Raw genomic sequence first — 23,170 nt, forward strand, 5'->3', positions numbered from 1 at the left:
GGGGTGTGGCAGAGTCCCGGTGCGTTCACAGGGGCGGACGGAGGAGGTGGGTCTCACTAGCCTGAGATTTACTAGCGTTACAGGCTGAACTGTGTCCCCTCCAAATTCATATGAAGTCCTCCTCCCCAAGCCCCCACCCCTCAGAATGTGACCATATCTGGAGAGGGGATCTTTACAGAAGTAATCAAGTTAAGATGAGGTCATTACGATGGGCCCTAACCCAATATGGCTGTGTCCTTATAAAAAGGGGGAGGGACTTCCCTGGTGGTCCAGTGGTTAAGAATCTGCCTTCCAAAGGAGGGGACCTGGGTTCGATCCCTGGTCGGGGAACTAAGATCCCACATGCTATGGGACAACTAAGCCTGCGCGCCACAACTACTAAGCATGCAGGCCACAACTAGAGAGAAGCCCACGCACCGCAACGAAGATCCCGAATACCGCAACTAAGGCTCGACACAGCCAAAAATACATGTTTTTAAAATATATACATACATATAAAAAAGGGGGAGATGTGGACACACACACAGGGAGAGAGCCCTGTGTGAAGGTGGAGGCAGAGATGGGGGTGACGCTTCCAAAGCCAAAGGCCCCAAAGAAAACCACCAGCACCTGGGAGGGCAGGGAGCAGACCGTCCCTCACAGCCTCGGGAGGCTCCAACCTGCCGACACCTCGATCTTGGGCTTCTGGCCCCCAGACGGTGAGAGTAAACATCCGGTGTTTAAGGCGCCGCGGTTATGGTACTTTGTTATGGCAGCCCTAGCAAACCAGGCCAAGTGGGAGAGAGAAACCCAGCAAACTGAAAAACTACCCATTAGTGTATGTCACTCTGAGCCTATGCTTGTGTGTATCCTGCAGGCTGACCTCTGACGAGTACAAACACAGACATTCAATTTGTGTTTTCTATCCACTTGCATTGTATGAAATTTCTACCATGTTTCAAAGTTTTTAAAGAAGTGAGAACAAACCTGTGGTCACCAACATTAACCAGACCACAACCTACCCCAGCCACTTGCACTGTCCCTAAGCAACCCTCCCCGCCGTCCCTGCCACCCACAGAGCAGCCCCCCGAGGGCCCTTGGGGGCTGCCCGCCCTCCTCCTTTCACAGTCCCTGCGGGGCAGGCTCGGCCTGGCCCGAGGTCCCAGGGCTGCTGTCCTCGACCTCATCCCTGTGTTGGAAACTCTTCTCTCCTGAGCCCCGGCCTGCAGGGGGAGGAGCCCACCCCTCCTCCAGGCTGACCCAGTCACCCTCCCCCACCCTGAGCCTGGCCTACGGGGCAGGGGCTGTACCTTGGCATCCAGCACGCCCACCTTCACTCCACACCCCACCCTACACACGCAAGCTGGCGTGAACTTTTTTGTTTATTTATTTAAAACAAACATCTGTGCACTCCGTACGGGTCTGGCTCCCGGGTGGGCGGGCAGGGGGCCAAGCTGGGTGGGAGAGCAATGGCAGCTGGAGGGGGTGGGGAGGGGGTCCGGCCCCTCACCGGGCCGGTGGGGCCAGCTTCCCCATTTCTGCTACCCGGCCCACTGCCCCGTGGCAGCCCCCTCCCCGGCCCACGACAACGGCTCCCTGTGGGAAACCGGGGTGACGAGGCTCGTCCTGAAGCAAAATGAACAGGCGCCTTGGGTGGGACCTAGCCCCGCCCCCCAGTCCCAGGCTGGCAGCAGCCACCATCCAAACTGGGGGTAAGAGAACCGCCCGTTCAGGAGGGCAGGGGTCGCCAGGAGAAGTCGGGCGGTGCCTGGCAGCCCGGGTCACCCCGTGGCCCTGGGGGTGGTAGGCAGAGCTGGGCAGGCGAGGGGCTGGCCAGACCCCAAGGCTTTAAGGCAGAGCAGGGTGAGGGTGTGCGCAGCCCGGGGCCGGGCCAGCCTTTGGCACAATGAGGGGAGGGCGGCGCGATGGCCGAGGAGGGCGGGGCTGGAGGGGCCTGAAGCCCTCGGTCCTGGACCTCCCACTCCAGGGCCTTGGCGGGCGGGCACTGGGGACACAGGGTGGGACCTCAGCCGCTGCCCGACTTCCGTTCCCACAGCGTGACCTTGACCCAGCTCCGGCGGTCAGCAGAGCGTGTCCGTGTTGAAGGAGAGCTGGGCCTGGGGGACAGGGACAGGCCTGGTCGGGCGTCTGGCCCCACGCCTGCCCCAGGCTGGCCCGCACGCAGGCTCTGCCACCTCTGTCCGCCCTGAGCTTCCTCTCAGGGGTCAGCTCCCCGTGTGGCCTGCCTCTGCCAGGCCGGTGTCTGCTGTCCCCAGGCTCTGCTCCCCCCACCTCCGCTCTGCCTGTCTCTGACATGCCCTCCGTTTCCAAGCGGTGCTGGGGTCTGTGTGGGTCTGTCTCCTCTGCCTGTGCCCAGGCCTCCTGTGTCCACTATAGCCCTGACCATCAGGCGGGTCCCTCTGTTCCCGTGAGCTCAGGACAGCAGGGGTCCAGGGCCACCCCCCAGCCCCACCCCCATCCCGAGCCTGGGCTCTCTGGCCGGCTTGGCTGCCCTGACTCTAGGACCCTGCTCACCCTCTCCTCCTCGAAGCTGATGAGGCCCTCGTCCTCCGTGTCCAGGTCCTCGGGCTCGTCGGCCACGAGCGCCCGCAGCTCAGTGGTGGGGGGCCGAGGCCGGAAAAGGCTGAGCAGGCGGCCCAGCGGGGACTGCAGCGCCGAGGGGGGCTCTGCCTCCTGCGGCTCCAGGTTGTCGCTCTGCTTCTTGGCGAAGTTCACGAACACCTGGTGGGCAGGGACAAGGGGGTGGGTGGGGGCCCGCCCAGGGGGGCCCGGCGGCCCCGGCCCAGGGCACTCACGTTGTCCAGGGTGGTCTGGCTGACTGAGTAGTCCTCGAGGCCCAGCACGCCCACCACCTGCTCCATCTTGCTGAACACCTGCGCCAGCGAGATGTGCTCCGACTTGAGCTGGTACTGCACCTTTGTGTGGTGCCGCTCCTGGCGGGGCACAGTGGTCAGAGGCCGCTCGGGCAGTGCCGCCCCGCCCCGCCCCTCGCCCCGGGGCCCCGCCCCTCGCCCCGGGGCCCCGCCCACCTTGAGCACGGCCTCCGGGAAGTTCCTGCTGAAGAACCGCACCACGTCCTTCACGTTCTGGCTGCCCTTGGTCCTCACCGTGATCATGTAGCCGTCCCCGAACCTGCGGGACAGGCCCTTGGCCCCAGCCCGGCCGCCAGGGGAGCCCAGCCTCCGCCTGCCGCGGCCCACAGCCCACCGTCCCTGCCGCCCCCGCTGCTCACCGGTTCTTCAGATGCTGGATGCTGCCCAGACAGCGCAGGCGCCCGTTCACCATGATGGCCAGCCGCGTGCACAGCGCCTCGCACTCCTCCATGCTGAGGGCGAGACGCACAGGCTGGCACGGGAGGTGGGGAGGGCCCGATGTGCAGGGGCGGGGGGGGGCGGGGGCGAGCGGACCTGTGCGAAGTGAGCACCACCGAGCGCCCTGTCTTGATGAGGTCCAAAATGAGGTTCCAGAGGAAGCGCCGAGCCTTAGGGTCCATGCCTGTGGTGGGCTCGTCCTGGGGGTGGTGCCAGGCTCAGCTGCTGGACCCGTTCACCCCAGCTAGCCCCACCAGCTGCTTCCTGCCCGGCCCCCCAGGAAGACAAAGGCGGGGCACCCGACCCCCGTCCCACCCCCGGGCCCCCCACAAAGACAAAGGCGGGGCACCGGACCCCCATCCCACCCCCGGGCCCCCCAGGAAGACAAAGGCGGGGCACTTGACCCCCATCCCACCCCCGGGCCCCCCAGAAAGACAAAGGCAGGGCACCCGACCCCCATCCCACCCCCGGGCCCCCCACAAAGACAAAGCCGGGGCACTGGACCCCCATCCCACCCCCGGGCCCCCCACAAAGACAAAGCCGGGGCACTGGACCCCCATCCCACCCCCGGGCTCACCAGGAAGATGAATGCAGGGTACCCGATGAGGGCAATGGCTGTCGACAGCTTCCGCTTGTTGCCTCCGCTGTAGGTACCGGCAGGCTTGTCCGCGTACTTGGTCAGCTCCAGCTTCTCCAGGGCCCACTTCACCACCTGGGAGGGAGAATGACGTCAGGGGCCCACGCTACACACCAGCCCCATCCCCCGCCGGGCGACCCTCACCCGGGCCTCATCCTTCCAGGGGATGCCGCGGAGCCGCGTGTACAGCTGCAGGTGCTCCCGGGCCGTGAGCTCATCGAACAGGGCGTCGAACTGTGGGCAGTAGCCCAGGCTCTGCTGCACCTGGAGCAGCTCCTTGAGCACGCTGAGGACACAGCGCCGTCAGCACGGGTCACTGCCGTCGCCCCGCCCACCCAGACACCGCCCGCCCACACCCGTGCCCCGCACCTGTGCCCGTTGACAAAGGCCTCGCCCCCCGTCGTGCTCTCGTCGCCCGTCAGCATCTTGAAGGTGCTGGTCTTGCCCGCGCCGTTGACGCCCAGGAGGCCAAAGCACTCGCCAGGACGCACGCCCAGGCACAGGCGGTCCACAGCCAGGATGCGCCCGAGCTTCCGCGACTTGTACACCTGTCAGAGGTGAGCGGGCGGCCCACTCAGCGGGGCAGGCGGGCCACCACCCGGCGGACTCCACCTGGGCCCCACCCTACCCCGAGCCCCGCCCCCACCCGCCCAGGGCCCACCTTGGTCAGGTTCTCGATTTTGACCATGTCGTTGTCAGCGTCGCCCCGCAGCACTCGCTGCCGCTCGCTGGCCACGTCCACGTCGTCCTCCACGGGCTTTGTCGACACGGGCATGCGCCTGGGAGGACACGAGGGCATGGCCGGGACCCCCGCCATCGCCCAGCGCTTGCCCCACTGCGGCCACGGCGGGAAGGAAGGCAGCGCCCAGCCTGGCCCCACCCCTCCGCCCCGTGAGTCGCCCGGCGCGCCCCCACTCACTGCGGCTGCCGCAGGAAGTTATACTGGCACATGATGGTGAGAAGGAAGCCCACGAAGCCCTCGACCGTCATGGCCACCAGGCCCCTGGTGACAATATCCCACTCAAACGGGGACTTCATCTTGTCAAACTGGCCTGTGGGGCAGCTGGTTCAGGGCTGGGCCTGGGGCCTCAGGAGCCCCCATTCGCCCCCAGGCCCGGAAGCCCCTCAGCCTCCCCGCCCAGGGCCGCACGCTGTCACCCCCTGCCGGCCTCACCGATCTTGGCGTAGTACTCGTTGATGTACTCGTTGTAGGCCATCTCCATGAGTCCGTGGCCCAGGTTGTAGTTGGGGAAGATGAGGAAGCAGCTTTTCAGGTAACTGTTGACAACCTTCAGGTCCTGGAGGGTCACGGGGGTCAGGGCACAGCCTCAGCCCCGCCGTGCCACCATCCCATCACCCCAGCGCCCCGCCATCCCATCATCCCGCCGCCCCGCCCCACCTTGTCATGCTCAAAGAGCTGCAGTAGGAAGGTGGCCACGGTGGCCGTGATGCCGATGAAAAGGTTGATGACGATAAGAAACACATAGGCCGAGCTGGGGACCTCGAACCAGAAGGAGGCCGGGTACATGATGGGGGTGATGGACCACCTGCGGGTGGCAGGCGGGCGGAGGTCACTGGGCGGCCCGAGCCTGCCCTGCGCCCACTCCCCCCGCCCGCCCACTCCCCCTTACCCGTAAAGCAGGAAGAGGGAGAGCACGGCGGGGAAGTTGGTGGGTGACGTGTAGGCCGGCAAGTCAAACACAAATAGGATGATGACACAGCAGGTGGCCGGGACCAGGTAGTTGAGCTACCAGAGCAGGGGTGGCAGGTGAGGGGCCAGGGAGGGGGTGAGGCCTGGGGGCGGGGGTGGGGGGCCCGGGGGCAGAACCGGGGGCCCAGCAGGGGACGGGGGGGGGACGGGACAGCCAGGGGTCTGGGGGCACACCATGTCCCACACGTAGTTAGCCAGCCAGTAGATGACAGGGTTACAGCCGCTGACAAACTGCAGGTGCTTGGCCTTGGTGGCCTTCTCAGCCACCAGAAAGACCACGAAGCTGGCCGGCACGAAGGACATGGCCACGATGATGAAGATGGCGATGACCACATCCGTGCCCTGCAGCCTGGGGGCGAGGCGGCCCTCAGCCCTGCGCGGCACGCAGTCCCACAGCGGCGCCCTCCGCCCCCGCCCGCCCCCGCACCTACAGGTAATCCAGGGAGAGGCTAGCGCTCGTCTTGTTCATGGGGTGGTTGGTGACGGTGATGCCTGCGGCACAGGGAGGGCAGCCTCAGGGGCCTGCTCTGTGCCCGGCCTGGCCCACCCCCCGCCCCAGCTCACCCACCATAGGCCGCAGGGCTGCCCTTGCTCTTGGGCAAGTTGGCACGCAGGATGGCATTGTTGAGGCTGTTGAGGTAGGTGGGCATGCTGTGGTAGCCCTTGTTGTTGTAGAAAACCTGCGGGGAGTACACAGAGACCCCGAGAGCCACGTCGGTCCCTGCAGACCTCGGGCGAGGGCCAGAAGGGCCGGGGCCCGGGGCCAAGCGGCGCTCACCTGGGCTGCCCGCCGCACCGCGATCCTCCGCACCATGGCTGGGGCCCGGGCGCCAAACGAGGCTGGGATGGACTTCTGGACGTTGCCGAAGGTGATGGCCCCGTACCTGGGCAGCAAGCCGAGGACTGGTGAGCCAGGCGGGAGATGGGTGTCCGCTCCTCGCCCACGGCCAGCGCGCCCCTCCCGCCTGGCTCACCGGTGCAGCCGGAAGCGGTCGGAGGTAAAGAGCAGGTACTCAGAGACATTGTGGCCGGTGATGTCGGTCAGGATGTCACCCGTGACCACCCGCATCTGGGGCGGGTGCCCGCCCACACTGCCGGGACAGGAGAAGCCGGTGCCCTGCCCAGAGCAGGTGCAGCGGACGGGCTCCCGCACCAGGCGTGGCAGGGAGGGTGCCGATGTCCAGTTCTCTGTGGGCACAGCGGGCAGAGTCAGCCCAGCCCGTGCTGCCCCGAGCCCCAGGCATCCCCACCAGCCGGTACCTGGCGAGGAGGTGGGCAGCAGGGAGGTGTTCCAGGCCTGCGGCGGGTCCTCGTCCAGGGACACGGGGGAGTCAGACGGGGCAGGCGAGGGTGGGGGCGGCACAAAGTTGGACAGCGGCAGCCCCTGCGTGAAGGACTCGAGGCACATGCTGTCGAAGAACCGCGTGGCCAGCAGGCGCGACTCACCACTGCTCAGGTTCAGCGTGGGCCCCAGCGAGCTGTTAGCCGGAGACTTGAGCACACACGTGGCGCCCACGCCTGACGGCAGCCGGAAGGTGCTCACCAGCTGCTGGGGTCCGGCGTCGGGGGACAGCCGCAATCTGAGAGAGCACAGAGCCAGTCTGGGTTCGGGGACAGGACCCCCCCTCCCAGCTCTCGCACCGGCCCCCACCCCGCAGGGCAGCCTGTCCCACGGCCTCACCGGTACTCTCGGCGCTCCTCGTTGGCATAGGGGATGAAGTTGCCGTGGGGCTGGGTGTAGTTGTGGTACTGGGAGGGAGACAGGACCAGCGGGGGCAGGTCGCCTGGTGGGGCGCATGGGGAAGCCTGAGCAGGTTTCTATGGCCTGCCAGCATCCCCTAGGCCCAGGTCCCCTCTTCCCAATACCCACAGGGCCCAAGCTTGGGGTCTGGACCCCAAGGAGGCAGGAATCCCAGATGAGCCTAGGAGCATGCCCACCAGCCTCAGGCGCAGCGCCCAGGCCCAGAGCAAGTGCGGGTTCCCCACACAGCTCCCGAGCAGGACAGACGTCCTGATGCCTGGCCGGGCAGCCATACCGATCTCTGGGACGGAGAGTGCCACCGTCATAGCCACGCAGACAAAGAAGGCAGGTAGCAGGATCTGAGAGGACAGCGCCTTAGAGTTGCGTCGAGCACAGTGGAAGCGCTTCACCAGGAGCCCGTGGAACTGGCGCACCTTCAGCCACCAGCCCTCCAGCTTGCGGCTGCCCTGGCCGACCCGCAAGAGGGTCTCCGCCTCGGCCTCTGCACGGGAGGGGCTGCTGAGCAGGGGGCCCTAACCACCCTCCAGGGACCCTGCGGCCCCACCCAGACGCCGCCCACCTTGCAAGCTGACGTTGTCGGGGTCCTGCAAGTTGTCACAGAGGGGGCGGTAGTCGCCACAGACATCGGTGTCGCCGGCCCCCTCGTCACCACGGGCAGAGCCCACCGAGGACGCAGACTGCAGCGACACCTGTGACTGTGCCAGCTCTGCGCACCGGGCCAGGTTGCCAGCGTGACCCTCCCTCGACCATGAGTCCACGGCCCCCGGCAGCACGTCTCTCCTGGACTCTTTCACGTCTGCAGCGGCAGAGAAGCCACGGAAGGGGATATGGGGCGCAAGGCTGCCTGCCACCTGCAGGCCCGTCCAGGACCCCAGCCTCCACACTCACCTACCCACGGAGGGGCCCAGACCCAGCCTGACCCTGGGGAGATCTGCACCCTTATTCCCGCCTAAGACCCTTGGCCCCACAGACAGAGGAAGAGTGAGGCCCAAGTCCGGACCTGGTGGAGTAGGGGGGTGGGGGCAGGGGCAGAGCTGGTCAGCCGCTCTGGAGCCTCTCACCTGCCTCGCTGTTCTCCAGCGACTGGTCCTCCTCCGATACCTTAAGGAACACCTCCTCCAGTGTCGTGTCCATCAGCCCAAAGCTGCTCAGGTGCAGAGCATCCAGACTGCGCTCCAGGTGCTGTGAAAGAGCTAGGTGAGGCCCACCTCAGGGTGGGAGGGGGGACCGCACAGGGAGGGTTGGGCCCACCTCCCCTCCAGCCCCGCCTCCTCCACTGGCCCCGCCCCTGAGCCCAGCCCCGCCTCCTCCAACAGTCCCACCTCCCCTCCAGCCCCGCCTCCTCCACTGGCCCCGCCCCTGAGCCCAGCCCCGCCTCCTCCAACAGTCCCACCTCCCCTCCAGCCCCGCCTCCTCCACTGGCCCCACCCCTGATCCCAGCCCCACCTCCTCCAGCAGTCCCACCTCACCCTGCAGCCCCACCTCTGCTGGCCCTGCCCCCGAGCCCTACCCCAGCTCCACCTCCTCTACCAGCCCCACCTCCTCTGCTGAACACACCTCCTGGGCAGCTCCACCTCCTACACTGACCTCTCCCCTGAGCCCCAACCCCTCCACCAGCCCAGCCCCACCCCCACACCTGAAAGAGGCGCTCAAAGGCTCCCTTCTTGGCGGCCTCGCTGGGCAGGATGTAAGAGAGCTCGGTGCTGGTGTCCGAGACCAGCAGGCAGGAGGCCACATGTTTGCGGATGAACTGGGAAACCTGGGGCTCGGAGCAGCTGCTCAGCTGGGCCCGACCTGGGGGGCTGGCTGTCAGCCCTGGCTCTGCGAGGGTAGGGAAGGCTTCACTCAGGGGCTGGCGGAGAGTGTGAGCCAGGCCCAACCAGCACCCTGGGCCCACTGGGGCAATGGTGAGGGCCCAGCCCCTCCACCTCACTGGTCTTGGGAAGGGGTCCGGGGTAGGCAGCCTCAGCACAGACCTTGGGGGTCCCCGGGCTCGGCAGGCCGCTTGACCAGCGTGAGGCGGTAGCCATCCCCGTAAGCACCCTTGAGAAACAGCGGGGAGCCACAGCACTTGAGCTTCCCGTGGGAGATGATGGCAATGCGATCCCCAAGCAGGTCGGCCTCGTCCATGTGGTGGGTGGACAGGAGGATGGTGCGGCCTGCGGGAGGTCAGGATTGGGGTCGGGGCGGGCGGCCAGGCAGGGCTGGGCAGGGGGCTGCTCACACCCACCCCGCGCCCCGCCCACCTGGCTTGTACTTCAGGATGAGGTCCCAGATGGCGCGGCGTGCGTAGGGGTCCACGCCGGCCGTGGGCTCATCCAGGATGATGGCACGGGAGCCGCCCACAAAGGCGATGGCCACGGAGAGCTTGCGTTTCATGCCGCCGGACAGCGTCTGCACCAGCGAGTGCCGCTTGTTGGAGAGCTCCAGGTCCTCGATCATCCTGAGAGCAGGACAGGAGGGTCGGACCAGCCCTCGGGAGCCGGTGCCTCTGCCCGCAGCCTCGCCTCCCACCCGAGCCCCACCCACTTGTCCATCTCCTTGCGGATCTCCCCCTGGGCCATGCTCTTGAGCCTCGAGTAGAACCAGAGGTGCTCCTCCACCGTGAGCCGGTCGAAGAGCACGTTGTGCTGGGGACACATGCCCAGGTTCTTGCGGATCTCGTCCATCTCCGTGCGAATGTCATGCCCGTAGATGGTGGCCGAACCCGATGTCGGTGGGAACAGGCCGGTGAGGATAGACCTGGGCGGGGAGGCGGGGTCATGGCCCCCACCTCCTGCAGGGAGCCCTCCCTGCCGCCCGCTCCGTCAGGAACTCCGGGCCGACCCCCACACACTCACATGGTAGTGGTCTTGCCAGCCCCGTTGTGGCCCAGGAAGGACACCACCTGGTTCTCGTAGAGGTTTAGGCTCAGCCTGTTCAAGGCCAGCTTCTTGTCGTTCTTGTAGACCTTGGTGAGCTTGTCCACGCAGACCACCAGCGGCAGGTGGGTGGGCTCCTCCTCCATGCCCCGCGTCTCCTCTGCACCAGGGCCGAGGGTCAGCGCCAGGGCTGCCTCCAGCCGCTGAAGCTCAGCCACTGCCCGTCCCCGCCCTGGTGCCCGCTCACCCAAGCGCCGGCTCTCCATGGCACAGGCCTGGTCCTCCTCCATGACGCTGAGGCGCGGCGCGCGAGCCCATGGCCAGCTCCACTCCCACGCTTCCGTCCGCCCGCTGCCCAGCCAGTAGGACTTCTGCAGTGGGAAGTACCAGGGCCGGGGCAGCCCGTACATGCCTATGGGGTAGAGGGGAGGCTGACCCAGGGTCTGGGGTCACTGTCTACCCCAGGCCATGGGTCCCCCTAGAGACAGCCTCCTCCTCCCCTCCCGCACCCCTCCCAAGGGCTGGCACCTGGGTGCACGGCCTCGATGTACCACGTGAGCACACCGTAGACGACTGCGTCTGCCATCAGCATGGTGACAGCCAAGAGCAGGTTGAAGTCGTCCCCTTCCACGGGCGACTGGCTGAACGTGTGCCACTGGATGCCTACGCCCGCCACCTCGTACAGGGCGAAGTACTTGGAGCCCAGGCCGAAGGCTGTCGTGGACATCAGGGACTGAGGAGACGGCAGTGTCAGTGGGGGAGAGGAGGCTGGACACCCCCACCCCGGCCCACCCCCCACGACCCTCACCGCGATGCACTTCTCGAAGGCGGTGATCTTGTCGTGGGCCACCTCCTCGCGGATCGCCACGTACATGTAGGGCACGTAGCTCAGGAAGTAGATGATGCCGCCGCAGGCCGATGCCAGCTTGGCCTTGGAGTACAGCACGGACACCAGGAAACTGGGGGCACGCAGGGCCATGGCTGTCAGCCACGCCTGAACGCTCGGAGCCACCCTCGAGGCCCACCCTGCAGCCCGCTGCCAGCCACAAGCGCTCACCAGAACATGATGGTGGCCACGGCGTAGACGGCCAGGAAGAGCCAGATGATGACCACGTGGCTGTGCATGAGGACCTGGCCGTACTTGAGGATGGCGGTCAGCGCCGTCACCGAGATGGAGAGCTGCACAAAGCCCGTGATGAACCAGGCCACCCAGTGCACGGCATTGTTCAGGCCCATGGTCTTCATCACCTGTGGGCAGGCGGGCGGGCATGAGACCTTGGGACGGGGGCACCAGGAAGGAACACCCTGCCCCTGCCTTGCCAGCCCAGGTCCGGGGAGGGAGGGCTGCCCACAGCTACCCCCCTCACCTGTAGTCCTCCCCCTTCTCTAACTTCTTTCTTTTTTTTTTTTTTTCTGCGGTACGGGGGCCTCTCACTGTTGTGGCCTCTCCCATTGCGGAGCACAGGCACCAGACACGCAGGCCCAGCGGCCATGGCTCACGGGCCCAGCCGCTCCGCGGCATGTGGGATCTTCCCGGACCAGGGCACGAACCCGCGTCCCCTGCATCGGCAGGCAGACTCTCAACCACTGCACCACCAGGGAAGCCCTAACCTCTATCTTTACCGCCCCCATTCCCCACCTCCATCCCTCCCCTCTTCTCCCCTCCCCCATCTCCCCCTCCATCCCTCCCCTCTTCTCCCCTCCCCCATCTCCCCCTCCATCCCTCCCCTCTTCTCCCTCTCCTTCATCTCTTCTGCTCCAACCCCGCACCTCCTTCAGCCGATGCTCCTTCTCCGCCACAATGTGCTGGATGGTCATGGCCACAGAGTAGACCCAGGAAATCACCATGCAGAGCGGCATCATGTGCTCGATGACAAACAGAAAGCTGGGGAGGGGGAGGGGAGGGGCGTGAAGGTGGGGCTCCACGCCAGCCCCAGGCACCCAGCACTCGGTCCACACTCACTCGTCCCGTGTGTAGCAGGGGTAGGGGAACATCTGCACGTAGTTGCCTGGCTCCACCACGTCGTGGCCCACGAAGGTGTCAATGATGGCGCGCTCCATCATGTCTGCGGTGGGGGGCAGCGGTCAGCGGAGGCCGTGCCCCGCCCCCCGCGGCCCCAGGGCCGGCCCTCACCCTGGATCCAGACGAAGCCATACAGGAAGTAGAAGCGGCCGCCGGTGTTGGGCCCCGGCCGCCAGTAGGCCCTGCGGATCTCGTTGGTTTTCTCAGTGAAGCTGGAGTTCTGGCGGATCTTGTAGTGCACGTGGGGTGGCAGGGAGCCGTCCTTGCGGGTCTGGAAGATCACGCCTGGGACGGGACGAGGGGCGGGGCCGAGGACCGGGTGTCAAGGGGTGTGGGGCGGGGAGGGACTAGGGGAGGGGGGAGGCAGAGAAGCAGGGGCCGGGACCTGCCCAGGGGACTGGCTCACTGGCAAACACGGTGACGTTGTCCTGGTAAGCCTGGTTGAGGGTGTAGTTGACGATGCTCTCCTCGTCGGGAAAACCCTTGAAGATGTCCACACTCACCTGCGGGGAGGGAAGGGGCATCCTCAGAGCCGACCCCAGGCACCAGCAGACCGCGGGGCTCGCCCACTCACCTTGGACATGAACTGGATCCAGCCGCAGGCCGCATTGTCGATGGTGTCCAGCTGCTGCAGGAGGACCGAGCCATTGGGCAGGGAGAAGTTGTCCTGGCGCAGGGCAGGCGGCAGCTCCTCTGGCGACAGGCTCAGTGCCTCCGGGTGCAGCCGCAGCTCTGCCACATACTGGGGGGTGAGGGAGGCCAGCTCAGAGGGTGGCCTGAGGACAGAGTGGGCTCCGTGCCACCCCCACCCCAGCCCAGCACCCCCAGCACCTGCTGCAGCCAGCGCAGGTGTTGCTGCAGCCGGCCCTGCTCCAGGTAGCTGCGGATCTCAGCTGAGATGTTGAGCCAGACCTGGGCGTAGTGAGTCACGTTGCCTACGAGGGCGAAGGTCTCGTTGGCCTGCAGAGGGTGAGGGCAGAGCATGAGCTCATTCAAGGACCCCGGCCAGCAAGGGGATTCTCACTCCTTGCCTCCCCCCATGGCTGGGGGCCAACCACTGGCCAGTCCCCACCAAGCACTAATCTTGGTCTGGCCAGATTCTACCTGGAAGCTCCAAGCCCTCCCCCTCCAGGCCTCTCTTCAGCGCCTCCGCTGAAAGCCCCTCTGCCCAGCTACCAGAGAAGCACGGCCTCCGGTCCCCGCCCCACAAATACCTTCCCTGCTCCTTTGGGGGACCGCTCCACGCATCTCTTGGGCAGCCCTGACACTTGGTCCTCGTCCTCCCCCGTGGTCATCCTAGGGACCCCCTCCACAGCCTCTCCCTTTCCTGGGCCATTTCCAGCCCTGGTTTCTACTATTTCCAGACAGGAACTCTACCCTGGGATGGCCACAGACACCGTGCCCTCAGCTGGCCCCAAACCACCCAGCTGCCCCGCCCAAATCTCACCCACTGGATGCTGCTCTGGACGGTTTCTGCATGCGGCCCCTCCTCTATCCTCACCAGCACTGCCCGGCCCTGGCCATATCCAGCCAGGCCAGGACCCTGCACCACACCAGCCATCCAGTGCCTCCCCAAGGCAGCCTCCAAAACGTCCTGCCTACAGGTCCCCTCACCCACAGAGCCGAGCCAGAGCTGGAGAGCCAGGGCCGCACCCCTCCCGTGCCCATTCTACGAACCACACCACCTGCCCCCTTCTGCTCAGGGGACCCCAGCCTGCAGAACCCTTTGCTCAGCTCCTCCAGTTCCTGTCCCAGACGACACACGCAGGCCAAGTGCATCACACGGCAGACGCGCGCACCTTGAGGATGACGCGATCTGCCTCGGAGCCCGCTGGCGCGTACAGGACCTTGGGGTTGCTGGTCATGAGGTGCACGAGGAGGCCCAGGTTCCGCTGCTCCTTGCTCGTGAAGCCCAGGGAGCTCATGTTGCCCCTCCGCAGCGCCTCGGGCTCGATGGTGCTGGGGCGGGTGGCGGGTGAGACCTCAGGGGGGAGTGGGGCGTTGGCAGGGAGGGGCGTGGGGCGGGGCTTCAGGGTGGAGTGGGGCGTTGGCAGGGAGGGGCGAGGGGCGGGGCTTCAGAGCAGGTCCAAGTGTCAATTGATGGAGGTGGAGTGGGGGCAGTGGACCGAGCCCAGGGAGGGGGCGTCAGAAGCAGGCCTGGGGTTGGGCCCCGCCCCCACCTGTCTTCCCCCCACCCTCACCTTCTCCTGCCACCCACCTACCGGTTGTTGCCACACAGGATGGGCTGCAGGCCCGCCCAGAGCTGCACAAAGGCTGAGCACTGGCCCTGCAGCACGTCCGAGGAGGAGGCCGGGGCTGCAGCGGACGGGGCACCCTCCTCGGACGTGGTGTTGGAGCCCACGCCTGCCCCAGCCCCGGTGCCGTTGGCCGCCCCGCCAGGGCCGTTGGCTGGGGGCCCAGGAGGCCGGCCCGTGCAGGCACCCTGAGGCAGCAGCAGGGCCAGGGCCGAGAGGACATCCACATCCTGCAGAACCTTTTGGGCGTCCAGCAGGTCTTGCAGCAGCGCCTGCAGCCGCCGGGGAGGGGCTGGCTGCGGCTGCGGGGCGGAGCCGTTGGGGGCATTCAGGCCCAGCTGAGGGGAAACGGGGCAAGTGGGGAAACACAGGCCCAGGGAAGGGAACAGCGTCTGGGGGCTGGTCTGCAGATGGGTGATGAGGTCAGGGTAGAATGAGGAGGACACCCTCCGGGGACACGAGATGGGAGGAGGGGAGCAGGCTGGGGGGCAGGGGGCACAAGGCACAGCATTTATAGGGCCGCAGGCACACCCGTGCACAGCCTCAGGCCCAGGAGTGCCGTGACGCCGTGGAGCCCTGGCAGCAGACCTGTGGGCCAGCTGGCAGGCAGGGCCTCACCTGCTGGGCAATCTTGGCCACATCCAGTTGGTTCCGGAGCTCAGCGGCCAGCCCAGAAAAGCGCTGGGCACGCACTGCAGCCTGACCCCTGCAGATGGCGTCCCGGTAGCCCTGCAGCGCTGTCTCCTGACCCTGGGGCACCGTGAGGATCCGGCCCAACTCCCTGGAGCCTGGAGTGCAGGTGAGCTGCTCCAGGAGGGCAGGGGTCAACAGCAGCTCCTGGGGCAGGGTGCGGGGGAACAGCTGAGAAGGAGCCCCCACCAAGAGGAAACCAAGGGCCTGGCCCAAGATGGGGACCCTGCCCCACCCACTGTGCCAGGTCTGAGACCACCCAGGTTCTGCAACAATAGGTTGGGGGGGGCGGGCGGGTAGGGACGGAGACACATCACCATCCCCTCCCCGTGCCAACCACAAACTCCTGGGGACTCTCCCTCACCCCTAAGGGGGCCCCTATCTTACCCACCCAAGCAGAGACACCCACCCAGAAGCAGGCAACATGTCTCCCATCCCACTAAAAGTCCCCCTCACCTCCATCCGGAATAGGGGATTGCTGCCCCGGCGGCTCCAGGGCTCCGGATCCCTGGGGATGCCCGACCCCGCATCCAGGGCAGGTGAAGAACCAAAAAGCAGGCGATACACCTAGAGCGCGCGGGGGTCACGGCTCAGGCTGGGGGCGCAGGCTGGCGGCCCTGCATTTCCCACCCGAAACCAGGGGAGGGCGGAGCGGAGAGGCCAGGGCCGGGAGCGTCCCCGGAAGCAGACACCTCACCTCAGGCAGGTCCACCTGGGCGGCCAGGAGAGCCTGGGCCGTACCATCAGGCAGCGACAGGTTCTGCGTCAGGAAACGCCAGAGCTCCCGTGGGTCCCTGACCGCCGAGTCCAGAGGGAAGGAGGACACTGGACAGGTAGAAGGATGGGGCTGAAGGCCAGCCCTGCCTGGGGCCGACGTGCCCCGGACAGCCTCAGAGCTGAGCTCCCGGCATCACAGCTCGGTCACAGTGGCGGGTGGCGCGCCAGGCCCCAAGCACGTGCACCCTGAGAACTCAGAGCCAGCGTGTAGGTAGCAGGGCCCAAGGCACACGCAGGCCCAGGGCAGGAAGCGAACGAGCTGGGCCTCAAACCCAGCTGACACTAGAGCTCGGGGCTTGGCCGCCTGCAGCAGACGCACTGCCCCACCCACCCAGGGCGCACCTGCAGGTCGGTCAAGGTGGCTCTCCCAGGTGTCCAGGCCAGATCTGAGGGCCTCCAGGTGCTGGCGCAGCGCCTCGAGCTCCGAGCCCAGGCTGGGCCTCGCGGGGTCAAACAGGTTGCCCTCCTCCACCACGCGGTTGAGACGCTCCAACAGCTGCGTGACCCTGCACCACCACCACTGGATGTCATCCGCAGGTCGCCTAGGCCTGGGATGGGGGGCAGCCGAGGTCCGAGGGGGCACTCACGTGGAGTTGGCGTACTGAAGGAAGCCAAACTCGTCCCGCTGGCCATCCGGGCACAGCGACTGCATGACGGGCAGGATGCCGGCAGAGGTGAGGGGGGCTGCCGTGTAGAAGGCTGGGGGGCGGGCAGGTGAGAGGGCCCAGGGCGGGGCCGGGGGGAGAGAGGGAGGAATCAAGAAGGGGGAGGGAGACAGGCCGAGAAAAGAGATTTAGAGAAAGTCAGGAAGGAAAAGCAGCTTCAGGCAGCAGACAAGAAACAGAGGACCAAGAGTTCTAGTGCAAATGACCCAGCAGGTCAGAGGTCAAAGGGCATCTCACCATCCCTTCCCGACAACTCCCGGAGCGCCCCCCTTCCCTCGGCCAGTCAAGGCCAAAATGCTCTGACACCTTTCCCGAGGATTCCGATGCGGCACTGCCCACAGGGCCCAGGGGAGCACGGGGGCCCCTCCTGGGCAGCGACCTCTGACCTCTCTGGCCAGCTGGTTAGCAGAGTGAATGCAGGAGCCCACAAGGGTCTGAGTGGAGAGTGGCCAGGCACCCCAGCCCAGCAAGGCGGGGCCAGGCAACCCCACAGACAGAGGGTTGACCCCGAGGAGCTTGACCTGGGAGCCACTGTGGTCCAGGGGCCTCCACCCTTGACCTCCCCCACCCCCACCCACCGAGAGCCAGCCGCTCCTGACAGCGGGCAGGGGGCCCTGCAGGACCCAGCTGGCCAGGAGGGGCTGTTAATGCAAGCGAGCGGGCGGGGGAGGGCTCAAGCCGCACCAGGAGGCCCCGCAGGGCTCCCGTGGCTGCCGCCCGGGCCAGCCAGGAGGCGGCGGCCGCGCACTTACAGACTGCATGCAGGCCCGGGAGGAGGACAGAGACCGTGCGGGGGAGGGGCAGAACAGAACAGAGGAGAACAGTGAGAAACGGGCGCCTCGGTCACCTCGCAGCCGCGTGGCCAGCCACGTCCTCCGGCCCGGCCAGCAGGCATGGCCAGGGCCCGCGCCGGGGGACGGGCACTCAGACTGCACCGGGACGTGCGTGTGTGCTGCAGTGAGGGCCTGCCCTCCCCGCCCACCCGGCTGTGCCCGGGCCCCTCCCCTCCCCCCAGGCCCCTCACCTTCCTTCACAGAGATGGTCGGCTTCTTCTGCCGAAGCCCCAGCAGGATGAAGAAGAGGACGAGAGGGATGAAAATCTCGAAGGCCAGGACCCACTGGGAAGGGCAGGCTGAGTGAGCCACTGTGCGGGGCGGCCCGGCCCCCCACGCCACCTGCCCAGCGCTGGGCAGGACAAAGCCAAACCCTCCTCTCCCTACCAGACACACGCCACCCTCCCCGCAGGGCCAGCCCAGCCCAGCCCGGACCCTCCATGCTCCCCCAGGGCCACAGAAGGTCACGCCAGGCCCCCCCAGGGCCACAGAGATCACGGCCCCTTCTTTCCAGGACCTCTTTGAAGAGTGAGAAGGTCAGCGTCATCCGGCTCAAGCAAATCAGGTCTCCCACCCCCAGCCCAGATTCTGCTTGTCACACTGAAGGCCAGCAGAGACAAATCAGCCAGCTTGTGGTCCACTCTGACCCTTGTGTCTGCCCAGCTCATCTTCTCTCCCATCCGCAGGGGCGCCTGGGCAAGATCTCGGAGGCAGTCTCTGGACTGGCCTGCAGCTCCCGCACGCCCCCAGGGTCAGCCCTCCTTCCCGCCACTGTGGCGCCGTCACACCCCCACACAAGGGCCTAGGCGGGGAGGCCTGGCTGTAGCCCAGGGCCCTGAGCCTCCCGGAGGACCTGCTCAGGGGTCTGACAGCCCCCAGTCCCTGAGGCACAGGTCCCTCCTTCTGCCCCGGCCCCTCTCCGTCACCCCAGGTGACTCAGGCCGGCGCAGTGGCCCTGCCTGCCTGGGGCATCATCTCAGGGCTCCCAGGGCAGCTCCTGCCACTCCAGGCTGGGTACCAAGGTGAGCCCTGCTGGGACCTGCTCGGAGTGGCAAAGAAGTACCAGGGGCCTAGGAGCCCAGACTTCTCTCTGTCTCACCTGGAAAACGGAAGGACTTTGCCATTCTTACCTCCACCTCTCCTGGCTCGGGCAGGGAGGAGTGCAAGGGGGAGGAGGACCTCGGGCCGGCTGCTCTTTGGGGGACCACCCCCAACCCTTCCCAGAGGCACCAGGGTTGCTTCACCCTCACCCCCCACCCCAAACAGACTTCAGAGCCCCCAGTGAGTGGCGCTCCCTCTGGCCCAGGGCCCGAGCCCGGTGCCCCGGGGCGGGGGCAGCTGCTGCCCTGTTTACTGGGCTTTGACAATAGAGCTCTGTGGTCTGGAACACCCCGCCGTGTGTCTGCGCCCCACGCCCGCGCCAGCCCGCGCCAGCCTCCACCCCCACCCGGAGCCAGGATCCAGCCCAGGGCCAGCCAAGGAGGCATCGTGGACTGGGAGAGGCGCCTGCCACACGCACGCAGCGCGAGGGTGGCTGTGTGCAAGCGGCATGCGGGAGGCCAGGGTCATGGCCGCGGGGCCAGCCCCAGCCGCACCCGCCCTGCCACCAGGCACCTCCACCAGTAACTGCAGCAACAGGCCTCGCTGCCTCCTCATTGCTATAGCAACGGCCGCGCACGTGCTGCTGGGAGGAGGGAGGCCTGCTTGGCGGGCGGGCGGCCAGAAGGGCATCTGGTTACGGCAGGCAGTACAGGTTCAGCCCCACCTGGGCGCCCCACCCAGCGGCCTGCAAGGTGGTCAAACCCCTGTTCCTGGAGGCCAGCCTGCCACCCCATGCTGTCCCACTCCGGGCCCCCTCCTCCTGCGTCAAGGGGAGAATAGGTGAGGCCTGAGGATGGAGGTGCTGCCCCCCACTCCAGGGACTTGGTGACAGTGACCTGGTCCCCCCACCAGGAGTAGCCTATGGCCCCAGGGTAGAACGATGTCCAGCTAAGAGGGCACAGGCCACACTGACAGATGGAGAAACCGAGGCACAGAGCTTGGGAAGAGGGAGCAAGCAGGGCACAGAGATCCTTGGTTTCTACTCCCCAGACCAAGCTTTCCACAGGACACACGCCCCCCTCAGCAAGGCACACAGCACGCAGGGTACAACCTCTGCCAGCCAAGCCCAGGGGTCCAAGTGTGAAGCCCAAGACCCTCCCAGAAAAGTGGGGGACTGTGCCCGACATCTAGCCAGCCCCAGCCCATGGCGTGGGCCCAGCAAGGCCTCAGCCACCCTGGAGGAGGAATTTCTGGTTTGTTGTGGCCACAGACCGAGAACCTCCAGATGCCTAACCGTGCCCTGGAGTGCCGCGGGGCAGGGGCAAGGAAGGCTCTGGGGGAGGTCCAACCTGGCACGCGGGAGCCACTCCTGGGTGTAGGTCAGTGGGCACCTCCCACCTGCTTGTCAGGTACCCAACAAGCCACTGCTCCCTTCCCCGAGCCTCGGGGTCCCCCGTGGATGCTGGGGCCGTCACTGGAGCCTCTGCTCCCAGCCCCTGGGGGTCCCTCCTGCCAAGAACTCTGGGGCTGATACTCCTGCATGCCCATGTCCCAGTCCCCCTTCATCCCCGGATCCTGCCCTGCTGTCACCAGTGACCCAAAACCTGAGGTGGAGAAAGGTGCGCCAGAGGCTGCCCGAGGCTGCAGGCCTGATCATGGAGCCCAGTGCCAGCCAGCCCCGGGCGCCCCGGGCAGGGAGTGTACACAGCCCTGGCTCCCTGCCAGGGCCAGGTGCCCAGGGGAATCCTGCCAGGCCCCGGCGACGATGGCCACCCTGCCCAGCTGCAGGCCTGGGTTTCCCACTGTGCACTTCAAAACCCCTCTCAAGGAGGGACCCAGGCAGGAGCTGGTCAGCCCAAGGGGTCCCGGGGCCAGGGGGAACAGGAGCCTCCCAGACCCCAGACGGGCAAGAGGATGCCTCCGCCTCAGGCTCCATCTCCAGACCCTGACCTGCTCTGGGCCCCATCCTGGAAAATCCCCAGGGCCCAGTCAGGAACCCGAGCTGCCCAGGCCTCTCTGGTGTGTGTGGCTGCTGCCGGTTGGGCAGGCCAGCAGGAGATGCCCCTGTCCTTCCCAGGGCCAGAGCAGTGACGGTCGGCATGATGACATCCGTCCCACCCCGGCACCGCCCCTCACCGGGGCTTCTGCCCCTGACAGCTGCTGTGCCCTGCAACCTCAGGCACAGGGCAGAGAGCTGGGGTGGTCACAGCTCCGAACAGCACGACCCAGTCCCCAGAGGAGGTTGGGTGGGGGAGATCAGAGAGTGGATCAGCTTCAGGGAGGATGGCCCCAAAGGACAAAAGGATGCAGGGACTCAGGCTGGCTGAGGCTGGCACAGCAAGGACACTGCCGGTGGTGAGAAGGCAGGAGCAAGGGCCAGTGGATGTGGGCGGGGGAGGGGGGAGGAGAGGTGCCTGCCCAAGGACAGAGGGCTGCTGCACGGAGGGGAGGGGCAGGGTCCCTGCAGGGGCGCCAGGGGGCTGGGCCCAGAGACCACAGAGCCTCTGAGCTGGACCCATACACCCAGCCAGCCCTCTGCCCCGGGAAGCAGAGCCTCTCAAGACCCCAGGGTCCCAGGGCCACCTCCCACCCCCGAAGCTGGCCCCGGAGAGCGCGTTGTGGAGGACGCCCGCTCCGTGACTCATCCGAGCACCACGAATGTCAGCGGACGCGGGCGGCGGGCCGGGCACTGCCGAGCCCCCTCCCCGGAGGCCGGAGCGCGGGCAGGGGCGGGGGCGGGTGAGGGGTCTCCGGCCCTCCGCCCCGCCTGCCCGGGGTCCGCGCGTGCCCGGCCGGGCCGCCGCACGTGCTCGCGGGGAGCGCGCCGCCGGCCCCGGTGCGCGCAGCCTCCCGCTCCCGCAGGCCCGCGGCGCGCGGGGTCGCTCACCGGGCTCCGGCGCTTCAGCGTCACGTTCTTCCAGAGCAGCAGCTGCAGCTGGTGCAAGAAGCCCATGGCGGGGCCGCGCTCCGGCCGCCTCCGCGCCGCGGCCCGCTCCTCTGCGCGCCCCGCCGCCCGCCGCCCGCCGCGCCGCTCGGCATCGCCCGCGCGGGGCGGCGTCTCGGGCGTCCGGGACCGGTTCGGCGCTGGCTCCGCCCCGGCGGCCGCGGCGACAGCCGCTCGCGCCCGCCCCCCGCCTGCGCCGTCCCCGCTTAAAGGGGCCGCCCGGTGCCCGCTGCTCGGGCCCCCCGCCCGCCCCCGTCCAGGCCGTTCCTGGAGCTCTGACCCGCCAAGAATGGCTTTCTGGTCGCCCCCCACCTCGCTAGGCGTTGAAGTGACGCGCCCAAGAGCCCACATCTAAAACCAAGACCCCCGACTCACTCCCTTCCAGGGCGCTCTTCTCCCAGGGGCGCCAGGCCTGTGCGCAGCGCCCCACCCCCTTGAAACCCTCCTCCCACAGAGGCACCCCAAGGTCGTCACTGGCCCTGGCCGAGGGCGCCCTGAGGGGATGCTGGGAGCGGTCGTCCCCCACCAGGTCCCCACCTCCGCCTTGCCCTCCCCGCAGAAGGGCTGATGGCAGGAATTTCATCTGGACCTAAGAGACAGGTCCCAGTGCCCAGGGCACTTGGTGCCTGGAGGGAGGCAGCCGCCCACACCTGGGGAGGGGAGCTCCGCCTTGCACGCAGATCCCACCTGTGCACAGGGCGGGCCCTGCTCTCACCTGCTTCAAGGCTCAGCTTTCCTGCCCCACTGGGTGCAGCCCCGACCTGTACCCCTTACGAGGGGGTGGGGCTGGTGAGAGGGGCTGCAGGTGGGCTGCCCTACCCCTGTAAGAGTTTCCTGCGTTCCTTGTGAATGAGCCGCTTGGTGACCAAGTAGCAGGACTGGCCTGGCTGGGCTCGGCCGGGGCTGCAGCTCCCTGGGCCCAACGAGGAAGGGAAGGGACCCAGAGAGAGAGCTGCTCCCTGCAGGCGGGGTAGGCCGGAGTTCGGGGAGACTGAGGCTGCTCCCTCTGTGAATGGCTCATTTTTCTCCCTATATGCGAGGGTGAGTCTGGCCTCTGCACAGGGAGTCTGGGGTCCAGTGAATTCCGCAGAGGTGGTTTGGTGCCTGCCGGAGCCAAGCGGCGGGACAGCCGGAGGCCGGGTCTGAGCCGGGTGGGGCGGTCCATTCCCAGGGAGGCCAGCAGAGGTCAGGCCGGCCCCTGCAGGGAACAGAGGCCTGGCGGTGGGTTCTGATGGCTCCTCCCAGCCTCAGTTTCCCAACTTGTGAAAGGGACGGGCAAACCGAGTGGTGTCCAGCGTCTGGGCTGCACAAAGAAGACGCATCCTAAACTGAGTGGCAGATCTGGGGGCCGCACCTCCCCACCCCGTCCCAGCTCCTTCCTCACCGGGCGAGGAGAAGCAGTCCCGGGAAGAGGGGCAGAGCACAATCCCCAACCGCTCCACCCAGCAGCCTGAGGACACTTCCTTCTCCTCGGCCAGTACCGGGGCTAGGGCAGGGCCGGAAGTCACCGGTGGGCCTTTCCCACAAGCCACGCCAAGGGGGCGGGCAGCTTCCTGCCTCCACCTGCTGCCCACCCCACCTGGGGCCGGGGCGAACGCGCTCCTGGGGCCCTGTCAGTACCAGCCGGAGGCTCACCATCGGCCTCCCCTCCCCCCGCACA

The 23,170-nt window shown here is 67.2% G+C and overlaps 1 protein-coding gene across 4 annotated transcripts; it reads right to left on the minus strand.

Moving 5' to 3' along the window:
* Window positions 1–1,348: 1,348 nt before the first annotated feature.
* Window positions 1,349–21,641, minus strand: ABCA2 (ATP binding cassette subfamily A member 2). Of its 4 annotated transcripts, none has more exons than XM_049711155.1 (48): window positions 21,454–21,641; window positions 17,717–17,810; window positions 16,615–16,726; window positions 16,370–16,533; window positions 15,948–16,075; window positions 15,707–15,817; window positions 15,179–15,397; window positions 14,528–14,898; window positions 14,105–14,264; window positions 13,137–13,265; window positions 12,880–13,047; window positions 12,712–12,808; window positions 12,417–12,590; window positions 12,246–12,348; window positions 12,053–12,167; window positions 11,340–11,530; window positions 11,091–11,241; window positions 10,811–11,015; window positions 10,530–10,694; window positions 10,262–10,442; window positions 9,951–10,163; window positions 9,668–9,864; window positions 9,398–9,580; window positions 9,058–9,242; window positions 8,483–8,603; window positions 7,981–8,217; window positions 7,696–7,902; window positions 7,341–7,443; window positions 6,920–7,239; window positions 6,634–6,847; window positions 6,438–6,543; window positions 6,228–6,339; window positions 6,091–6,151; window positions 5,834–6,008; window positions 5,580–5,695; window positions 5,348–5,495; window positions 5,123–5,246; window positions 4,868–5,000; window positions 4,610–4,727; window positions 4,318–4,496; window positions 4,093–4,234; window positions 3,889–4,023; window positions 3,408–3,511; window positions 3,233–3,325; window positions 3,030–3,132; window positions 2,796–2,933; window positions 2,515–2,721; window positions 1,349–2,096 (listed from the first exon to the last, which is right to left on the minus strand). In XM_049711155.1, exons 1-48 carry the CDS (start codon window positions 21,517–21,519, stop codon window positions 2,061–2,063), a joined length of 7,314 nt encoding a protein of 2,437 aa, XP_049567112.1. In that variant the 5' UTR covers window positions 21,520–21,641; the 3' UTR covers window positions 1,349–2,060. The 4 variants fall into 4 exon arrangements, with proteins under 4 accessions (XP_049567112.1, XP_049567113.1, XP_049567114.1 ...); XM_049711156.1 differs by lacking the exon at window positions 21,454–21,641 and adding an exon at window positions 18,656–20,941; XM_049711157.1 differs by lacking the exon at window positions 9,951–10,163.
* Between the last annotated feature and the right edge of the window lie 1,529 nt (window positions 21,642–23,170).

Source organism: Orcinus orca, chromosome 6 (genome assembly GCF_937001465.1).
Source record: "Orcinus orca chromosome 6, mOrcOrc1.1, whole genome shotgun sequence".
Lineage (NCBI taxonomy): Eukaryota > Metazoa > Chordata > Mammalia > Artiodactyla > Delphinidae > Orcinus > Orcinus orca.

Coding starts and splice junctions, on each gene's coding strand:
- ABCA2 (XM_049711156.1), bottom strand. CDS start 19,012: ATGCCTCCTTGGCTGGCCCTGGGCTGGATCCTGGCTCCGGGTGGGGGT. Junction 11,531..12,052: donor AGGAGCATCGGCTGAAGGAG/GTGCGGGGTTGG, acceptor GCCTGCCCACAG/GTGATGAAGACCATGGGCCT. Junction 5,001..5,122: donor CGAGTACTACGCCAAGATCG/GTGAGGCCGGCA, acceptor GCTGCCCCACAG/GCCAGTTTGACAAGATGAAG.